Source organism: Centroberyx affinis, unplaced genomic scaffold (genome assembly GCF_046629955.1).
Source record: "Centroberyx affinis isolate AG114_WGS23_722 - 3 ecotype Tasmania unplaced genomic scaffold, CSIRO-AGI_Caff_v1 ptg000126l_1, whole genome shotgun sequence".
NCBI classification, from domain to species: domain Eukaryota; kingdom Metazoa; phylum Chordata; class Actinopteri; order Beryciformes; family Berycidae; genus Centroberyx; species Centroberyx affinis.
Window position 1 is genome coordinate 83,815 of NW_027278827.1, and position 14,549 is coordinate 98,363.

General features: G+C 44.7%; 1 protein-coding gene across 1 annotated transcript; it reads left to right on the forward strand.

Annotated features, from left to right (window-relative positions):
• The first annotated feature begins 2,598 nt into the window (after positions 1 to 2,598).
• On the forward strand, positions 2,599 to 8,039 carry LOC139652456 (caM kinase-like vesicle-associated protein). The gene is made up of 10 exons (XM_071529544.1): positions 2,599 to 2,696; positions 2,886 to 3,017; positions 4,089 to 4,163; positions 4,824 to 4,962; positions 5,717 to 5,837; positions 6,001 to 6,076; positions 6,707 to 6,843; positions 7,039 to 7,117; positions 7,376 to 7,463; positions 7,674 to 8,039. The coding sequence occupies exons 1-10, from the start codon at positions 2,602 to 2,604 to the stop codon at positions 8,037 to 8,039; spliced, it is 1,308 nt and encodes a 435-aa protein (XP_071385645.1). The 5' UTR covers positions 2,599 to 2,601.
• The last annotated feature ends 6,510 nt before the right edge of the window (positions 8,040 to 14,549 follow it).

Sequence of the window (14,549 nt, forward strand, 5' to 3'; positions counted from 1 at the left end):
TCACACATTGTCTAAAAAACGGGAGTACTTTTAGGCTTTATCTCTGCCTCGCTGTTTGGTGTGAATGCTCGTGTCTCCCGAGCCCAGCTGACAGAGATCATCAGAGAGAGAGAGAGGAGGAGTGTGTTTCACGGTGAACCTGTAAGATGAGGGTCTGCACATTGACTGGGCACAGAAAGCTCATCCAGAACCACGAAATCACTGTTTGTTCACTTTATTGGATATGGATTTTACTTTGAGGTGGAGGTGGGGAGCACATGAAAGGGGAAACTGAACTAGTCTTCAATAATTGTCATCATCATCTTCATGCTCTCTCGCTGTCTCTTTCTCTCTCTCTCTCCCTCACACATAATCCTCCTACTCTCCACTCACAACACTTTAGCTCTGTTGCTGACTGTTAGATAGCTTCTCGCTGAATGGAAACTTTTTTCTTTTTATTGTCATGCTTGTCGATTAGAGCAATACATATTTTGTCTGATGTGTTCCTTAATAGCTCGCTCCATCTGCCAGACCCCACTCTGTAGCGCTTTCATTTAAACCACAGCCTCTGCAGAACTTTCCTTCCATTTATGCAGTGCGACTTCACTAAAGCCAAAGCATTTACCACGGAGAGACACAGACGGATAGAGTGCGAGAGAGAGAGGGAGAGAGGGAGAGAGGGAGCAGGGAAAGGTCAGTTCCTCGCATTCGCTCTGGCTCTCGCCTCGGATGAAAAACGAGGTTCAGAGGCGAGCGCGCTTTTCCTCGCCGCGTTTTTCCGACGCCGGGGCCTCGTCCGTTTAGATTGGATTACGAGTCGTTCACAGGGCTGCGATGAACAGATTGCCCCCCACCCCCCCCCACCCCCGTACACATGACGCCATATTTCTCTCGCTGTCGGCGCTCATTTACATGTGGACATCAATCTTCCGAGCCGGCAGCGGAGACGGATGCGGTCGTGTGGCTGGGGAAAGAAATATTATTTAGCCTTTCTTCATCTGGAGAAATTTTCGCTGCGCAATCGTTTTCCAGCAACGCCCTACTTTGCATTCATACAGTTCCACAGATTCACACCGGGGAGCTGCTCACCGCTACAGTCTTGTGCCGATGGCCGCTGAGCAGCTTCACCGGACTAATTAAGAGTTCAGTGCCTCCTTCAAGGGCAGCTCACTGGAGGTTGTTGAGGGAGGGAAGAGTGTTACTCAGTTTTTCCCGCCGGATTTTCCCACCCAGTCCTGTGATTTGAGTCCTGATTCCAAACCCCCTCGTCTTAACTGACCCCATCTGCTTTCATATTGTAATCTATTCCCTCTGAGTAATAATTAATTCACGTTTAGCCAGCAGTCAGCCATTGCAAATGCAATGTGAAATCGGCCTCATGTTCAACACACATTCACATCACGACCATGTATGATCGGTTGTGGGGCGTCACATCTTTGAGATCAGAATTTAATTCCTCAGTGGAACAAAAGATTCTCTCTAGATTAGAAGATTAGAAAATAAGATTATGTTGACTGCCTGTTGCCACACATAGGCGACGCACACAAACTCACACACACACACACACACACACACGCTGTCTTCATTGCCGCACCAGAGAGTGAGTGTGTTATCATCGCAGGCTCCCAAAACAGCTGATTCACCACTCATTCTGTGGATCTATGCTCTTGACTGTACAGGGAGAGAAAAACAAAACAAAAAACAGCCCCCTTCTCTTCCCTTGAAACACAAAAATAACACGCCAATTAAGCTGACCGTAAAATCTAAAATTCTCTGTAAGAACCTGCAGTAGAGTCGGATAGGTCGGTCTCAAATTTCACTCCGTGCTGTTTCGAGAGCGGCGGAGAGAGAGGCTGCGCCGCAATTAGGCGCGCGAGTGTTGATGCAGAGCTCGTAAAGTGCTTTAATTCTCCTCCGAGTCCTGCGGTGCTCTGCCCGTAATTGCCGGCTCCCTTTTTCTTGATTGGAAATGCTTCACTTGTTGCTGAGGTTGCCTGTCTGGGCTTGTGCGGATCGCATTAGCCCGTTCTCCTCCCGCTCCCTGACCCCTGTGGATTGCATGTTTCACCCCATGCCAGCGCTGACACTGGTACACTCAGTCCCGCCTTGCTTCACTGCAACACCACTCCTTACACCCGTTCCCCTCACTCCCCCCTAGCAATTTCCTCTGTAAATTAAATCCCATCATAAAGTTGAGCCCCTGCAGCACATCCTCACGCACCTCTCCCTGCCTGTGCTCCTTGTTAATGCAGGATTATGAAAGGCCTTGTTACAGTAGTTAAGCGAAACAATCCGCCGCATTGATACCGCCTCTGGTGGCTCTTTAGCTTCAGCTCCTCCACCTTCTGAAAGGCTTCCTCAGCATTTACCGTTGTGACTCTTTACGACTGAGGGAAGGCAGGCTAAACTTTTGCCCAGTCATCATCTAGTGTAATAGTATGGCGCATTACGAGGCCGAGCTGAGGAGAAATCATTAGCTGGGGTGGGAAGCCGGAACATAACGCCTTGATAGATTGATGGGAGTCTTCTCTCTTCTTTTTATTCCTCTCTTTATCTCTCTCTCTGTCTCTCTCTCTCTCTCTCTCCTCTCTCTCTCTCTCTCACCACAGGTCAGGAGTGGCCATGCCATTTGGCTGTTTAACAATCGGGGAAAAGAAGGATTATAACAATCCTTCGGAGGTGACAGATAAATATGACCTGGGACAGATCGTTAAATCGTGAGTACCTCATCCGCTGCTTGTAGAACCACCTATCCTCTATTTACTTTTAAAAGATGCAGTGGCTTTATATCAACCATTTAAGACTGACTGAATCTTTTTATTAGTATTGCCATATTGTTCTGTGGGAATGGACCACTTTGATATTCCAGCATGAGATTCAGAGCTGCCCTTATCTTTTCATTTCAGGGAGGAGTTCTGTGAGATATTTCGGGCCAAGGACAAAACTACGATGAAAATGTACACATGTAAAAAGTTCCTGAAAAAGGATGGAAGGAAAGTCCGCAAGGCCGCCAAAAATGAGATCCTCATCTTAAAGATGTAAGTGGCTGTCTTCATCATTAATTGTGCTTCATTGCTGTATAAAACAGTGAATGATTAGTCTTGTGGTAAGATTTTCAGTTTCCCTTACCTTATCTTCAACACTGTATTTTCATTGTGTCATTCATTCATTTTGTGTATCTTTTGAGGAACCCCCCCCCCCCCCCCCACAGAAAAAACAAATCTCTCTTTGCTTGTTTTTATAATAAAAAAAAAAAAAAAGTAAAGCAAACACTGAGTGATCGCACACGGCTGCCATTTCTAAGAGCCTTGTTTATCCGAGACATTCTTCTCATCAGCCGGTGGCAGCTTCTCTTTCATTATCTCACTTTTTAGCAAAACCCACATTAGCATAACCTGGGCCTTATCAAAACACTTTGTCACAGACAGCAGGTGAGGCAGAGAAGCCGGATGGAAAAAGCCGTAATGGGAGACGAGGGTGTCATGTCTTTCAAAACACTGACCCTACTAGTGTCCTGCCGTTTCAGTTGAATTCTCGCATGACGGCAACAGGAGGATTTTGTCAGCTTCATAGACGCTCATTGCGTTTACAGGATCAGTGACAGGGACAAGTCTATGGTAATGACTGGTTAGCAAATACTCCGAAGCCTCCTTTAACTGTGCGCTTGGCATGTACAGCAGCTCGACGGGCCAAATCCACCGTGAAGTTCCCTAGCTGGTGTCGGCGCTTATCAAAGGCACGGTCAGCTGCTCGGTACTGTGCAGCTGCATGGTCGTCCTTGTGCACAAATGGATGCATCGAATCACATAAAGCTCCGGCATAAGCTCGCTCATCTGCGGACGGGCGGTTCTTTAAACATGCAGATCCCGGGGTTGTGAAGTGAGCTGAATACGTTTGCGATTTTTTTTTTTCTGCGTGGTTGCCTCGCATCTTGGCTTCCTTAACTATTGTAGTGTGTTATTCATGAGCATTAAAGCAGTGTTGTACATTATGCATCTAACTGAATGAGTGATGCAACTGCCACGTCTTTATCCCCCTCTCTCTCTCTCTCTCTCTCTCTCTCTCTCTTTCTCTCTCTCTCTCTCTCGGCTTGTGTCACATCTCCTCAGGGTGAAGCATCCCAATATTCTCCAACTGGTGGACGTCTTCGAGACCAGAAAAGAGTACTTCCTCTTCCTTGAACTGTGAGTTGAGACGTCTGATGATGGGGGGGTGGGGGGGTGGGTAATGGGGGTGGGGGGGGCTCTCTGCTTGTCTTTGCGGGAGCTGAGGCCTACTGCATGTGTTGATTACGCACTCGTGGGGAATGAGCTGTTGTAGCCCGAGGCCCTGTAGATATGAGAACAGCTCTGAACTTCACTCATTTGGTATTCAGATATGATTGCTTGCTAGCTGCTCCACATTCTCATCAGCATGTGTTCTTGGGGAATTTGATGCATTTCCATGGATGTGTTAAATGTGCGATCTCCTCCTCCGAGGACACTTGATTTGTGGGTTTTGGAATTCTAGTTATGAGAGAAATGATCAAACACCAGAGGAGTCATCCATATGGAAATGATTAAAATCATCTCCCTTAAACAGGTGCGGTGGAATATGCAATCTTGTCAAAAGTTTTCGCTTGGCAAGTGTGTAATTTGCAGTTTTCCACACTAATTACATAGAAATACAATCAGAGGTTTCTACATTACCACTATTTTTTAGATGCTCCAAGCAGCAGAGACATCAGATAAGCTTTTAATTTGAAAATTGGAAAAAGGTGCCTGAATCCTTTAGATGCGGAGACATTCTCACATTCAACAACAGACTTATGCAATGCATGATGGGCCTTCCTGTCTCCTCCACAGTGCAACAGGCAGAGAGGTATTTGACTGGATCCTGGACCAAGGCTACTACTCAGAGCGGGATACCAGTAATGTGGTGCGGCAGGTGCTGGAGGCTGTCGCCTACCTCCACTCCCTGCACATTGTTCACAGAAACCTCAAGGTAACAACCTACAGCAGTAGAGGTTTTCCAAATCAATGTATGCATTGTTATATGTGTGAATATGAATATGGCAACACAAGTTTTGCAGTTTTACATCACTGTCAAATGATTTTTACTGTGACCTGAGGCAATTTTTTTGTCAATTTCAAGTGGTCACAAATGACTCATGGTGCAGCCACTTAGGACATATAATTGCACTTGGAATGGCAATCCAAGGGTGCCTGCATAATGTCCCAAAGCCTGCCACACTATTCTTTCATTAGGCGAAATTCAATACACTGTGCTTATCCGGTATTTATGGGCAGAGAAGCTTGTTACACATTGTGAAGCTGCCTGTTGTATTATTCTACTGGGTTCTATCTTTCTAATAATTTATTGCCCTTGTTCACAACAAAACCAAGACCAGCCTCTCCACCTCAACACCCCTTAGAGAGGGGAGAGGTGTATAAAAGCATGTATATGAAAATGTATGCATTTCTTAAACAGAATTAGTTAGAACGGGGTTTAGATTGACAAAATGATTGATATTCAGATGTCAATGTCGCTGATTGGTTTTCTCTTTGAACTGGGTAATTAATAGTATAGTTATTTACAGGATACTTATTTTCAGTCAGCTCATCATTTCTGTCAGGAGGCCGACAAAAAGTCTCACCACTGCAACTCAAACATTGAAGAGGGCGATCTCAACACATATATTTTTCACTTGGTTGTTTAAATACAAACTGCTGTCATCTTGATATGCCGTTTTCCCTAGCTGGAGAACTTGGTGTACTACAACCGCCTGAAGCACTCTAAAATAGTGATCAGTGACTTCCATCTAGCCAAGCTGGAGAACGGACTGATTAAAGATCCCTGCGGGACCCCGGAGTACCTGGGTGAGAATTTTAACTTTACCAAGTGGCAAGAAAGCATTAGAGCGAGACATTTCTGGAGAGATTTTTTTTTACACAGGGACATCGGTGGCAAATGCGATGTGGCAGCCTCCTGTGATTTTCAGATTCCCAGAAATTTTAACCATGTGTCACTGCTCTTCTGCAGCTCCTGAAGTGGTTGGCAGACAGAGATACGGCAGGCCTGTGGACTGCTGGGCTATGGGCGTCATCATGTACATACTGTAAGTTCTGTTGTGAAACAAGCAGGATGAAGATTTTTGTCCTCCACAGTGAAATAGGAGAGAGGGATTATGGATTTGTGTCTGTCCCTGCATTCATGCATTAGTCACATGTGATATCTCAGAAACTATTGGCCTGATTTTAACAAAAGGGCGATGAATGATTAGGGATGGGACGATATATCGAAATTCAATACATGACAACACGTATCGTGCGGCAGAAAAATGTTTTAATAAAAAATATTTTATTCTGCGGTCACAAGCTCTCCATTGAAATTATATTATTTGCACTTTGTAATGGCATTTCTAAATTGTTGTTGTACATTCTAGCAAGCCAATGACATTGCTAGAAATATTTATGGCTCAGAAATAAACATAATTCTGCACAGTCATAATTTGTTGTCATTGAACTTTTATTTATTGCATCATATCATGGTTGTATCAAATTGTGAGCCTGTAGGCTTCATTGATATTAGGAAAAGATACTGTATTATGTTCCTTTATATAATAGGGTTTGTTTAGAGATGAGATATTCATATAGGCAGGCAGCCAACCGCATTGTGTTTGCATTGTCTTAGACGTTTATGTATAGATGATTCTCTGGTTCTGATGCTCTTTACTCTGCTACCGCAGGCTGTCAGGCAACCCTCCTTTCTATGATGAAACTGACGACGATGATTACGAAAACCACGACAAGAACCTATTCCGGAAGATCTTGGCAGGCGATTACGAGTTTGACTCTCCATACTGGGATGACATCTCTGATTCAGGTACTTTTAAGATGAAGCAAATACTCCGGAGGTACACATTGACAGCTTGCTGGGTAAACATTTCAAATTGGGGAGTGTTTCCCCTGTTAGCGGTTGAGTGTTCAAAAGCATATCATATTTATATTCCCATCCAACAGGAGAATAAACCTTTTGTTTGTTGAGTTCTTCCTGTCTGATTGTTTTTTTTTCTGGCAGCTAAGAGTCTGGTTGCTCGTCTGATGGAGGTGGATCAAGACCAGAGACTGACAGCTCAGGAGGCTATAAACCATGAATGGTAGGACAGCACAGTGTCTCATATATTGCACAGACCCTTTATATCATACCAATGTGATCAGACTGGTTACAGCAGTGTGTTGCTTGCTTGTGGTAAGGTTAAGCAGTCCTTCCGTAAGTTTGCCTGTTTAATAAAATGAACCGTGAATTGAGTAATGGTGTGTGCAGCACCCCATGTTTTTGTGCAACTGATGTCCAAAGATAAGCAAAGCATAAAGCCCTGTTGTGAAGTTGTATTTTTCCCATTTTTGTCCACCAGGATCTCTGGGGGTGCAGCTTCAGATAAGAATATCAAGGAAAATGTCTGTGCACAAATAGAGAAGAACTTTGCCAAAGCTAAGTGGAAGGTAAGCCTTTGTGTTCTCTCTTCCTGGAAGCCCTTTTTTCACAAAGTTCAACAGCAGTTGTACGGTCCTTGAACGAGGAGGTAGTGCAGTATTGCATAACTGTGAGTTGAGGCAGCCCGGTGAGACTTGCTGTACTCTGAGTAAGCTTTCAGGATGCGGCACCTACTTGAGCTGCGCCTGCTCTGATTCTCTGCATGCCTCCTCCCACAGAAAGCCGTGCGGGTCACCACCATCATGAAGAGACTGAGAGCGCCCGAGCAGAGCGACTCCAGGGCGGCCAGCCCTGCGGCCGGAGCCCCGGCGGACCCCGCGGCTCCCCAGGCCACCGCCGCCGACCCCTCCGCGGCATCGGCTGCCGCGGCGCCCGAGGGCGAGCCCGCCGCGGTCACGGAGCCCCCCGCCGGAGCGGAGAGCGGCCAGGCGGAGGCCGGAGCCGGGGCGGCGGCCTCGGCCTCGGCCCCGGAGCCGGAGCAGCCCAGCCCGGCGCCGCAGGAGGCCGAACCCGCATCGCGTTGTAACGGAGAGGCTTCAGCTCCTCTCCAAGCAGCTGCCGAGGCCGGGGACGAGCAGGGTTAGACCCCCCACCCCCGCACCCCCACCCCACCCTGCTGTGACCTCTGCAGTCCCCCACCGACTCCTGCACACTGTACATTAGCTGCTAGCATGGTGACACTGACTCTGCTTCTCTCTCACTTGCAGCATTAGTATCATCTCATGGAGGCTGTGTGCTATCTTTCCTGTCGCATTGCATTGGCTTTCCTTTTACATGTATTGTGTCTTTTTACAATGACCCTCTTGGCTTTCACGAAGGTGTTTTATGTCGGACTATTGCCGCCACCTCTATCTCCACACATTTGAGTTTTAGGGGCAAAACAGATTTACTGTAGGGCCGTGGCTTACAGCTAAAGTCTTTGTTCTGAATCCTCTCTTTTAGTGATAAGAGAATACAGGGAGACATAATTGTGCTGAAAACGGCTTTGATTCCTTTTTAATGAGCCAACTTTGGAAACTTTCTCTCCCCCAGTTTTGCTATTACAGTATTTGTTCTGTTATAATGGTAGTCAGTAGGATACCAAACAGCTTCGCTTTGCTCCTGAAATTTTTATTATGTACCGTAATATCTAGTATGTAGTGGTCCAACCTTAGTTTCACACAGAAGATCATGTATTCCTTTCAGAGGGGAAACATTGTTCTCTTTCTTAAATGTTATTGTCTACACTGACCAATTATTGTGAAAGGATGCTGAGATTGGTCACTGGGAGTTTTTTATGCCCAGTATTGTATTTTGAGATAGGCAGCTTCACACGCACGAGCGTGCGCGCACACCAACACACACACACACACACACACAGACACACGCACATGCGCACACAAACACAAACACAAACACACACACTATGTTCCTTTGCTAGCTTCCTGCTCAGGAAAGAACCTCATAGCTGTAAGTGTAAAGATTCTGTATATAGAGACCTTTGTAGAAGTAGCCAAAACAGCATGCGTTCTCACTTTTTGCTGTTGATTTTACATTTATAACCACTTGGTGGATAAAGATGCGCTACTTGGCCTTTACACACTCTGCCAACCTTGTCTTATCGTCGGCCACAGCACTCTTGCCTCTGAGCAGAAGCCTTGCTGAGGCTAATGTTCTTTTCAAAAGCCCACTGTACGTCATGCTGTCCATCCACACTGTCCATCTAGTGCCCCTGCTGTAAATGTAAGTGTTCTGAAAATTAGTTGTCTCTGTTACATAGTAGTTTCTATGCATCAAACTTAATTTGTAGCTCATCTTTATAGATACATCACAGCAGGCTTCATGACATCTTTATCCATCATGTGAGGAACTGTACGTCTCATTCTACCTGTATCTGACTTGATTTGATTATGTCCTTTGTCTTAGGATATTGACTCTAATGCCACATATGTCTTAATATTCAGTTGCAGTTGTAAAAGAAATAGACTACATGCGATTTACAAGGGAAGACATGCATCATTTTCTCATCACATATTGACTTTGTGGTAACTAGAGTCATCTTCACCAACTCAGCTTTGTTGACCTGTATTGCTGTGGGAAAAAAAAAAGATTACAAAGCATTTGTTTGATGTTTTTCAATCTACACTATTTATTTATTTATTTATTTATTTATTTGTTTTTTGGTTGTCCATTTATCAGTTCATTTCACTGTTTGTTTACCGCATAGATTTTCAGCTATACTTGATGAACAATAACTACAATATATCCATTTTAATTGTCACTGGTCCCCTTGCGCATCAATAATGAGCTACAGAAGAAGTTCTCTGTAATCACCCTAGAGTAAATTGAGCAATACTCGACTGGCTGCAGAAACTGTGATTCCTGGTGTCCTTTCAATACAGTCCATGTACCTGTGAGTAGACGTCTGTAGTCCTCGCCAACCGTCAGTCCCCTGGCCCGTCCAGATGGCCACTTAACTAACACACGGCTGCTGTCAAATAAGTGTGGGGAGTGGGGCGGCTAAGATCATATTAGTCACGCCTCTGACCTGTGAGTCCCCACCTGATTTCCTGTGCCGCTACACACTGCACCATCTGTACAAAGGGTTTTCATTCCCTGGTGGCAGCAAGACAGCAGTCACATTGTCAATAGGATTATTAGACGACATACTTAAACTTAACCATAATGTGTGATGGGCTCCGCACAGCCCGCTTGGTCTTACTCTACCCAGTCCCTTGTCGAGAGGTTATGTATTTCTTGTGCGCACCTGTAAATTTATACAGAAATGTGTACTTCAGATAAAATGGGGCAACTACTTTAGAGAACATCAACTCTAGAGGAAACTAATCACATTTGCTGTCATTTTTAGAATCTGAAGTTTGACTTTGTTGTTCCAGAGTCTTTTATTTATACATGTATCTCTCACCTTTGAAACTGTGCTAAGGTGGATGGGTATGCAGATACATTACTCAGATTATATCATTATATAATTTATTTATATTGTCTAAGATAAATATGTAGATTTTAATGAGAGGCTTAATCAGAAGAATATCAGAGATTATTTATGTGAATAGATTATTTTGTGTAGTCCATTCTCTTTGTTTAGATGGCAAATAAATACTGTTTAAATACTGTTACACAGTTTAAAGCAATGCTTTTTCCAATGCATTTCTCACTGTATTTAGTATTCCATGTCTGTTCATTTTGCCATGCACTTACAGGTGTATTTGTAGATGTGATGTTTGCCAGGACCAGTGGTCACCTGTAGGTCCTGTCTCGCATTTGTAAGCTCTGTACCGTACTCCTTGACTGAGTTGATGACTTTGATGGTAATAAAATTTACTTCATCTGTTTACTCATCTATGATCATCTCTCATTTCTCTATATCTACCTTTCTTAGCCATGTGTCAGACTGGCTTAATGACATGAAATAACAAGTTGTACCAAGTAGACAGAGGGTGCGTAGCATCATTTTTGAAAGTAATCTTCAAGTCCAAGTGACGGCTCTATCGAAGGTTTGCAGGATTATTTAGGAAAATGTGATAAATAATCAACGTCATCGCACCATGAAGCTGTCCCCCAACCCGGAGGAGAGCATCTGTGCTAAGCTCTCTCAATTAGCACAAGCTTAGCGCCCATCCTGGTGGGGTGTGAACTCATGTGAGAAGAATCCCAGCATTGCCAGTTGGTGCGACTTTCCAGGACACTTGAATTGCATTGCCTTGGAGAGATAACGCGCAATGCGCACTTTCTAGCCCCGCTGGGGACTTAAATAGGCTTCCTCTCGGGAGCCTTTTCTCGTTCTCGTGCCCTCTCTCATGCCCGCTGTATTAGTATGCAGCCATCCATACGAACAGTAGGGCTCAGGGGGATCCTAACTCTGTGTCTCTGTGTCATGGGATGACTTCATTAACAGTGTTGGAGGGACAGGAGTGTCTGTTTGCTGTTCGTTCTCACCAGCAACGTAGAGATTAAAGACTACCGATCACAGCCTGTCCTTGCCCAGGGGAGGAGAGACTGTGAATCTTACATGCCACTGATTCTTAGAGTCTTCACTGTTATTTAGAGATTGCTCATAGAGAAATATTAAAATATCGAATCCTATGGGCTCAACCAAACCTAAATATACTGTATGTAAATGTTGTGAAACTGAAATAGTTCCTGTACATTGTGGAATGGGCCATGTAGTGCAGAGGATACAGAGAAACAAATTATAGCAAGTGTGTTAAAGTATCTAGAGAGAATGAATCTACTCTATTCCTACAGCATGCAGCTCCCTGGGCTCTCCACAGCTCTGCTCGTTGTAAGTGCTTCCACTACTGATGTTTCCATCTCTCAGGGTATGCAGGTGACTTTATCAGGCATCATCTGAGACAAACCGATGATGATATTGCCAGGGGAGATGAGGATTATGACAATGATGAATGGATGTGGTTTATGCCATTGATTTATTGCCGTGTAGAGGTTAAGAAGAGATCCATCACAAAGGCTCTGTGTATTCGTTTACCCCCTCACCTTCCATACTACTGAGGTCCTGCAGAAAACTCACATCTCTATTGTTGCAGTTTTTATATAATTAATGCTTGCCATTGTTGCCCGTCTTTAGCAAAAGTGCCTATGTCTAGAACCGAGCCCTATACTGAATTAAAGTAAAATGGAGGACAAAAAAAGGGAAAATCAACCTTTAATTCTTCAGTTCTGTAGTGTAAGAGGTTGTAGACAGGAGGTTTTAGCAGGACAGGGATGATATGCTCAAGCTCCTCTTGAGGAAATAATACTCTTTGGGATGCTGGAGGAAGCAGCAATGAAAACAGATTTCACTCAAATAGAATTTGTGAGGGGGAAACATTTCCAAAACCAACAAACAGACTGCTGCGCAGCATAAAAGACAAACACAATACAGTCTTCAAATGAAAGTCTTTACATGATTATTGTAGAATTTATCTGAATTACAGAAGATTACCCATTCTATATAGAGTAGACACTGGTGCATCTTGCCATCTACTGGGTGATAACATGTAATGCAGCTGTAAACAGGACCCATGTTATAATCCAGTGCCAGCTTTACTACATAGAACCAGCAGAGAGCAGTATTGCTCCCTCTTTTCTCTGCTCTGCTGTGCAGGGTATTGGTGGTCGACAATGGTTATTCCACACTTTCCCTGGAGTCCCATTCACATATAGTTTACTGCAGGAGAATGTCTGAGAATATGAGAACTGGGAGTTCATCAAGCCCCAACATTTGGTGTGACACATAAAATAAAATACTGAGCAACTTTCTCAGCTCAGCTCTTTAACCCAGTTTGCAAGAAAACCCAGGTTGATGCACTGATGTCAGCTCATCATCTCCTCAGCGGAGTGAGCTCGGCTGCAGCGGCGGCCAAGTCTGTAGGTCTTCTGAAGGATGTCTGCGAACAAAGGGCCGGTTTCATGGCATGCCAAACTTCTGCCTCTCGCTGTCCTGAGTCCTGAGCCTCTCCGCTCCAACAATGCAGTAAGTGTGTCTGTGAGCTCTCTACACTGTGAGAGAGACGGCCCAGATGGTTGATACCCACAGAATGCCATGTCTGCTCCCTGAGCCACAGACGGCCCGATCACACACACTGATAAGATAGAGCTGAATTCCTTCATTTGAATGATGTGAGTGACAGCCATGGCTCGGCATTATGTCATGTCATATGCCACTGTGGAGATAATGCCCCACAATAATACGTCTCTTTTAGGTGTGGTAAGGAATAGTGCACAGAAATGCCTTTGATCAGATTCTCAGGGGTCGACCTTTGTTGTGAGTAGTGTTGAATTCCCAAAATATGGCTCGCCATCTATTAAGGATGTTGTCAGCTTGGTTTCAAGCCAGTTTCTGATTCATCCGGGAGATGCAGAGGTGGCTGGATTTGATGTGATGTGGTTCTACATCCCCTTTGATGGATGATGACACGGCCGTAATTAAAACAGCCTCATCGGGGGAAGCTGACCCTGGATATCGGTCTCCTCTGTTGAGGATTGGTGTCTAACTCCCACCCGACTCCCCTCAGCTGCTCCGTGGAGATCAGATAAGCAGGGGGAACAGTGCTGTGTCTATGGGGCAGGATGGAAAAGGGGACAACAGAGTCGTGTCAAGCCCAGACGGCAAGTGATGCCCGGGAGCCTGTGATGGCTTTCCAAGCTGTCTGAACTTTTGCCTGTGTTGTCCTGAAACAAACCCATGCTGGGGTGAAAAGGTGGGCACACCCTCCTGCAGTGAGACACAATCTGTCCTCCAAATTTCAAATGAGTCATCAGGGTTACATGGGGACGGATGAACTTACGATGATTCTCTTTATGGGATGGCCTCGCCTGCCTTTGCGAAATACAGACGTTACTTTAGTGTAGATGTGGGTATTTGGATGACTGAAGCAAGGGTGTGATGTTAGCTACAAATTTATGAGGTGCTGATCAAATGTAGCAAAAAGAAGCATCCAAGACGGAGTAAATGTTTGCTGCACACTCAGTCCAACTTCAGATGACTGATCTGTTTTCATCCATAATTTATGTGAGTAAAAACATGAGAGCGAGACACGTTTTGCATCGCTGCTTCTTCAGGTTCGCTCATCATGTTTTTACTGACATAAATTATGAATAAAGGCAGATCAGTCATCTGAATAAGTCGATCTGAGAGTGCAGCAAACATTTATTCCTTGTTGGATATTCAGATTCCAGTTTGAATTTCTTGTTATGACACTACTAGGCGAATCTTCATGCTTAAGTCTAGGTTTGTATACATGATATGTGTACTGTACATGATGACACAACTATACACCACCCCTGAAGGTATTCTATTCATCTGACCAGTGTAAGGAACATAGTATTTAAAGGCCTGTTATTCCAACCCTCCTACCTTTTATTGTATGTGCACCTCCGCCTTTTAATGGCACAACAGCAGGACTTCATCCAAGGCTGGACCTGCCTTAAACCCTTGAGAGCTGCACAGTGCTGGCACCAGTGGGGGTACCTTCTTAAGTTCTTGTACTCCATCTCAACCACTCCTTGCTCTTCCTCAATGACTATTTTCTCTTTCTCTCTCTCTCTCTCTCTCTCTCTCTCTCTCTCTCTGTCTCTCTGTCAGTTTGACCTAA

Coding starts and splice junctions, on each gene's coding strand:
- LOC139652456 (XM_071529544.1), top strand. CDS start 2,602: ATGCCATTTGGCTGTTTAACAATCGGGGAAAAGAAGGATTATAACAAT. Junction 4,164..4,823: donor TACTTCCTCTTCCTTGAACT/GTGAGTTGAGAC, acceptor TCTCCTCCACAG/TGCAACAGGCAGAGAGGTAT. Junction 6,077..6,706: donor GGCGTCATCATGTACATACT/GTAAGTTCTGTT, acceptor CTGCTACCGCAG/GCTGTCAGGCAACCCTCCTT.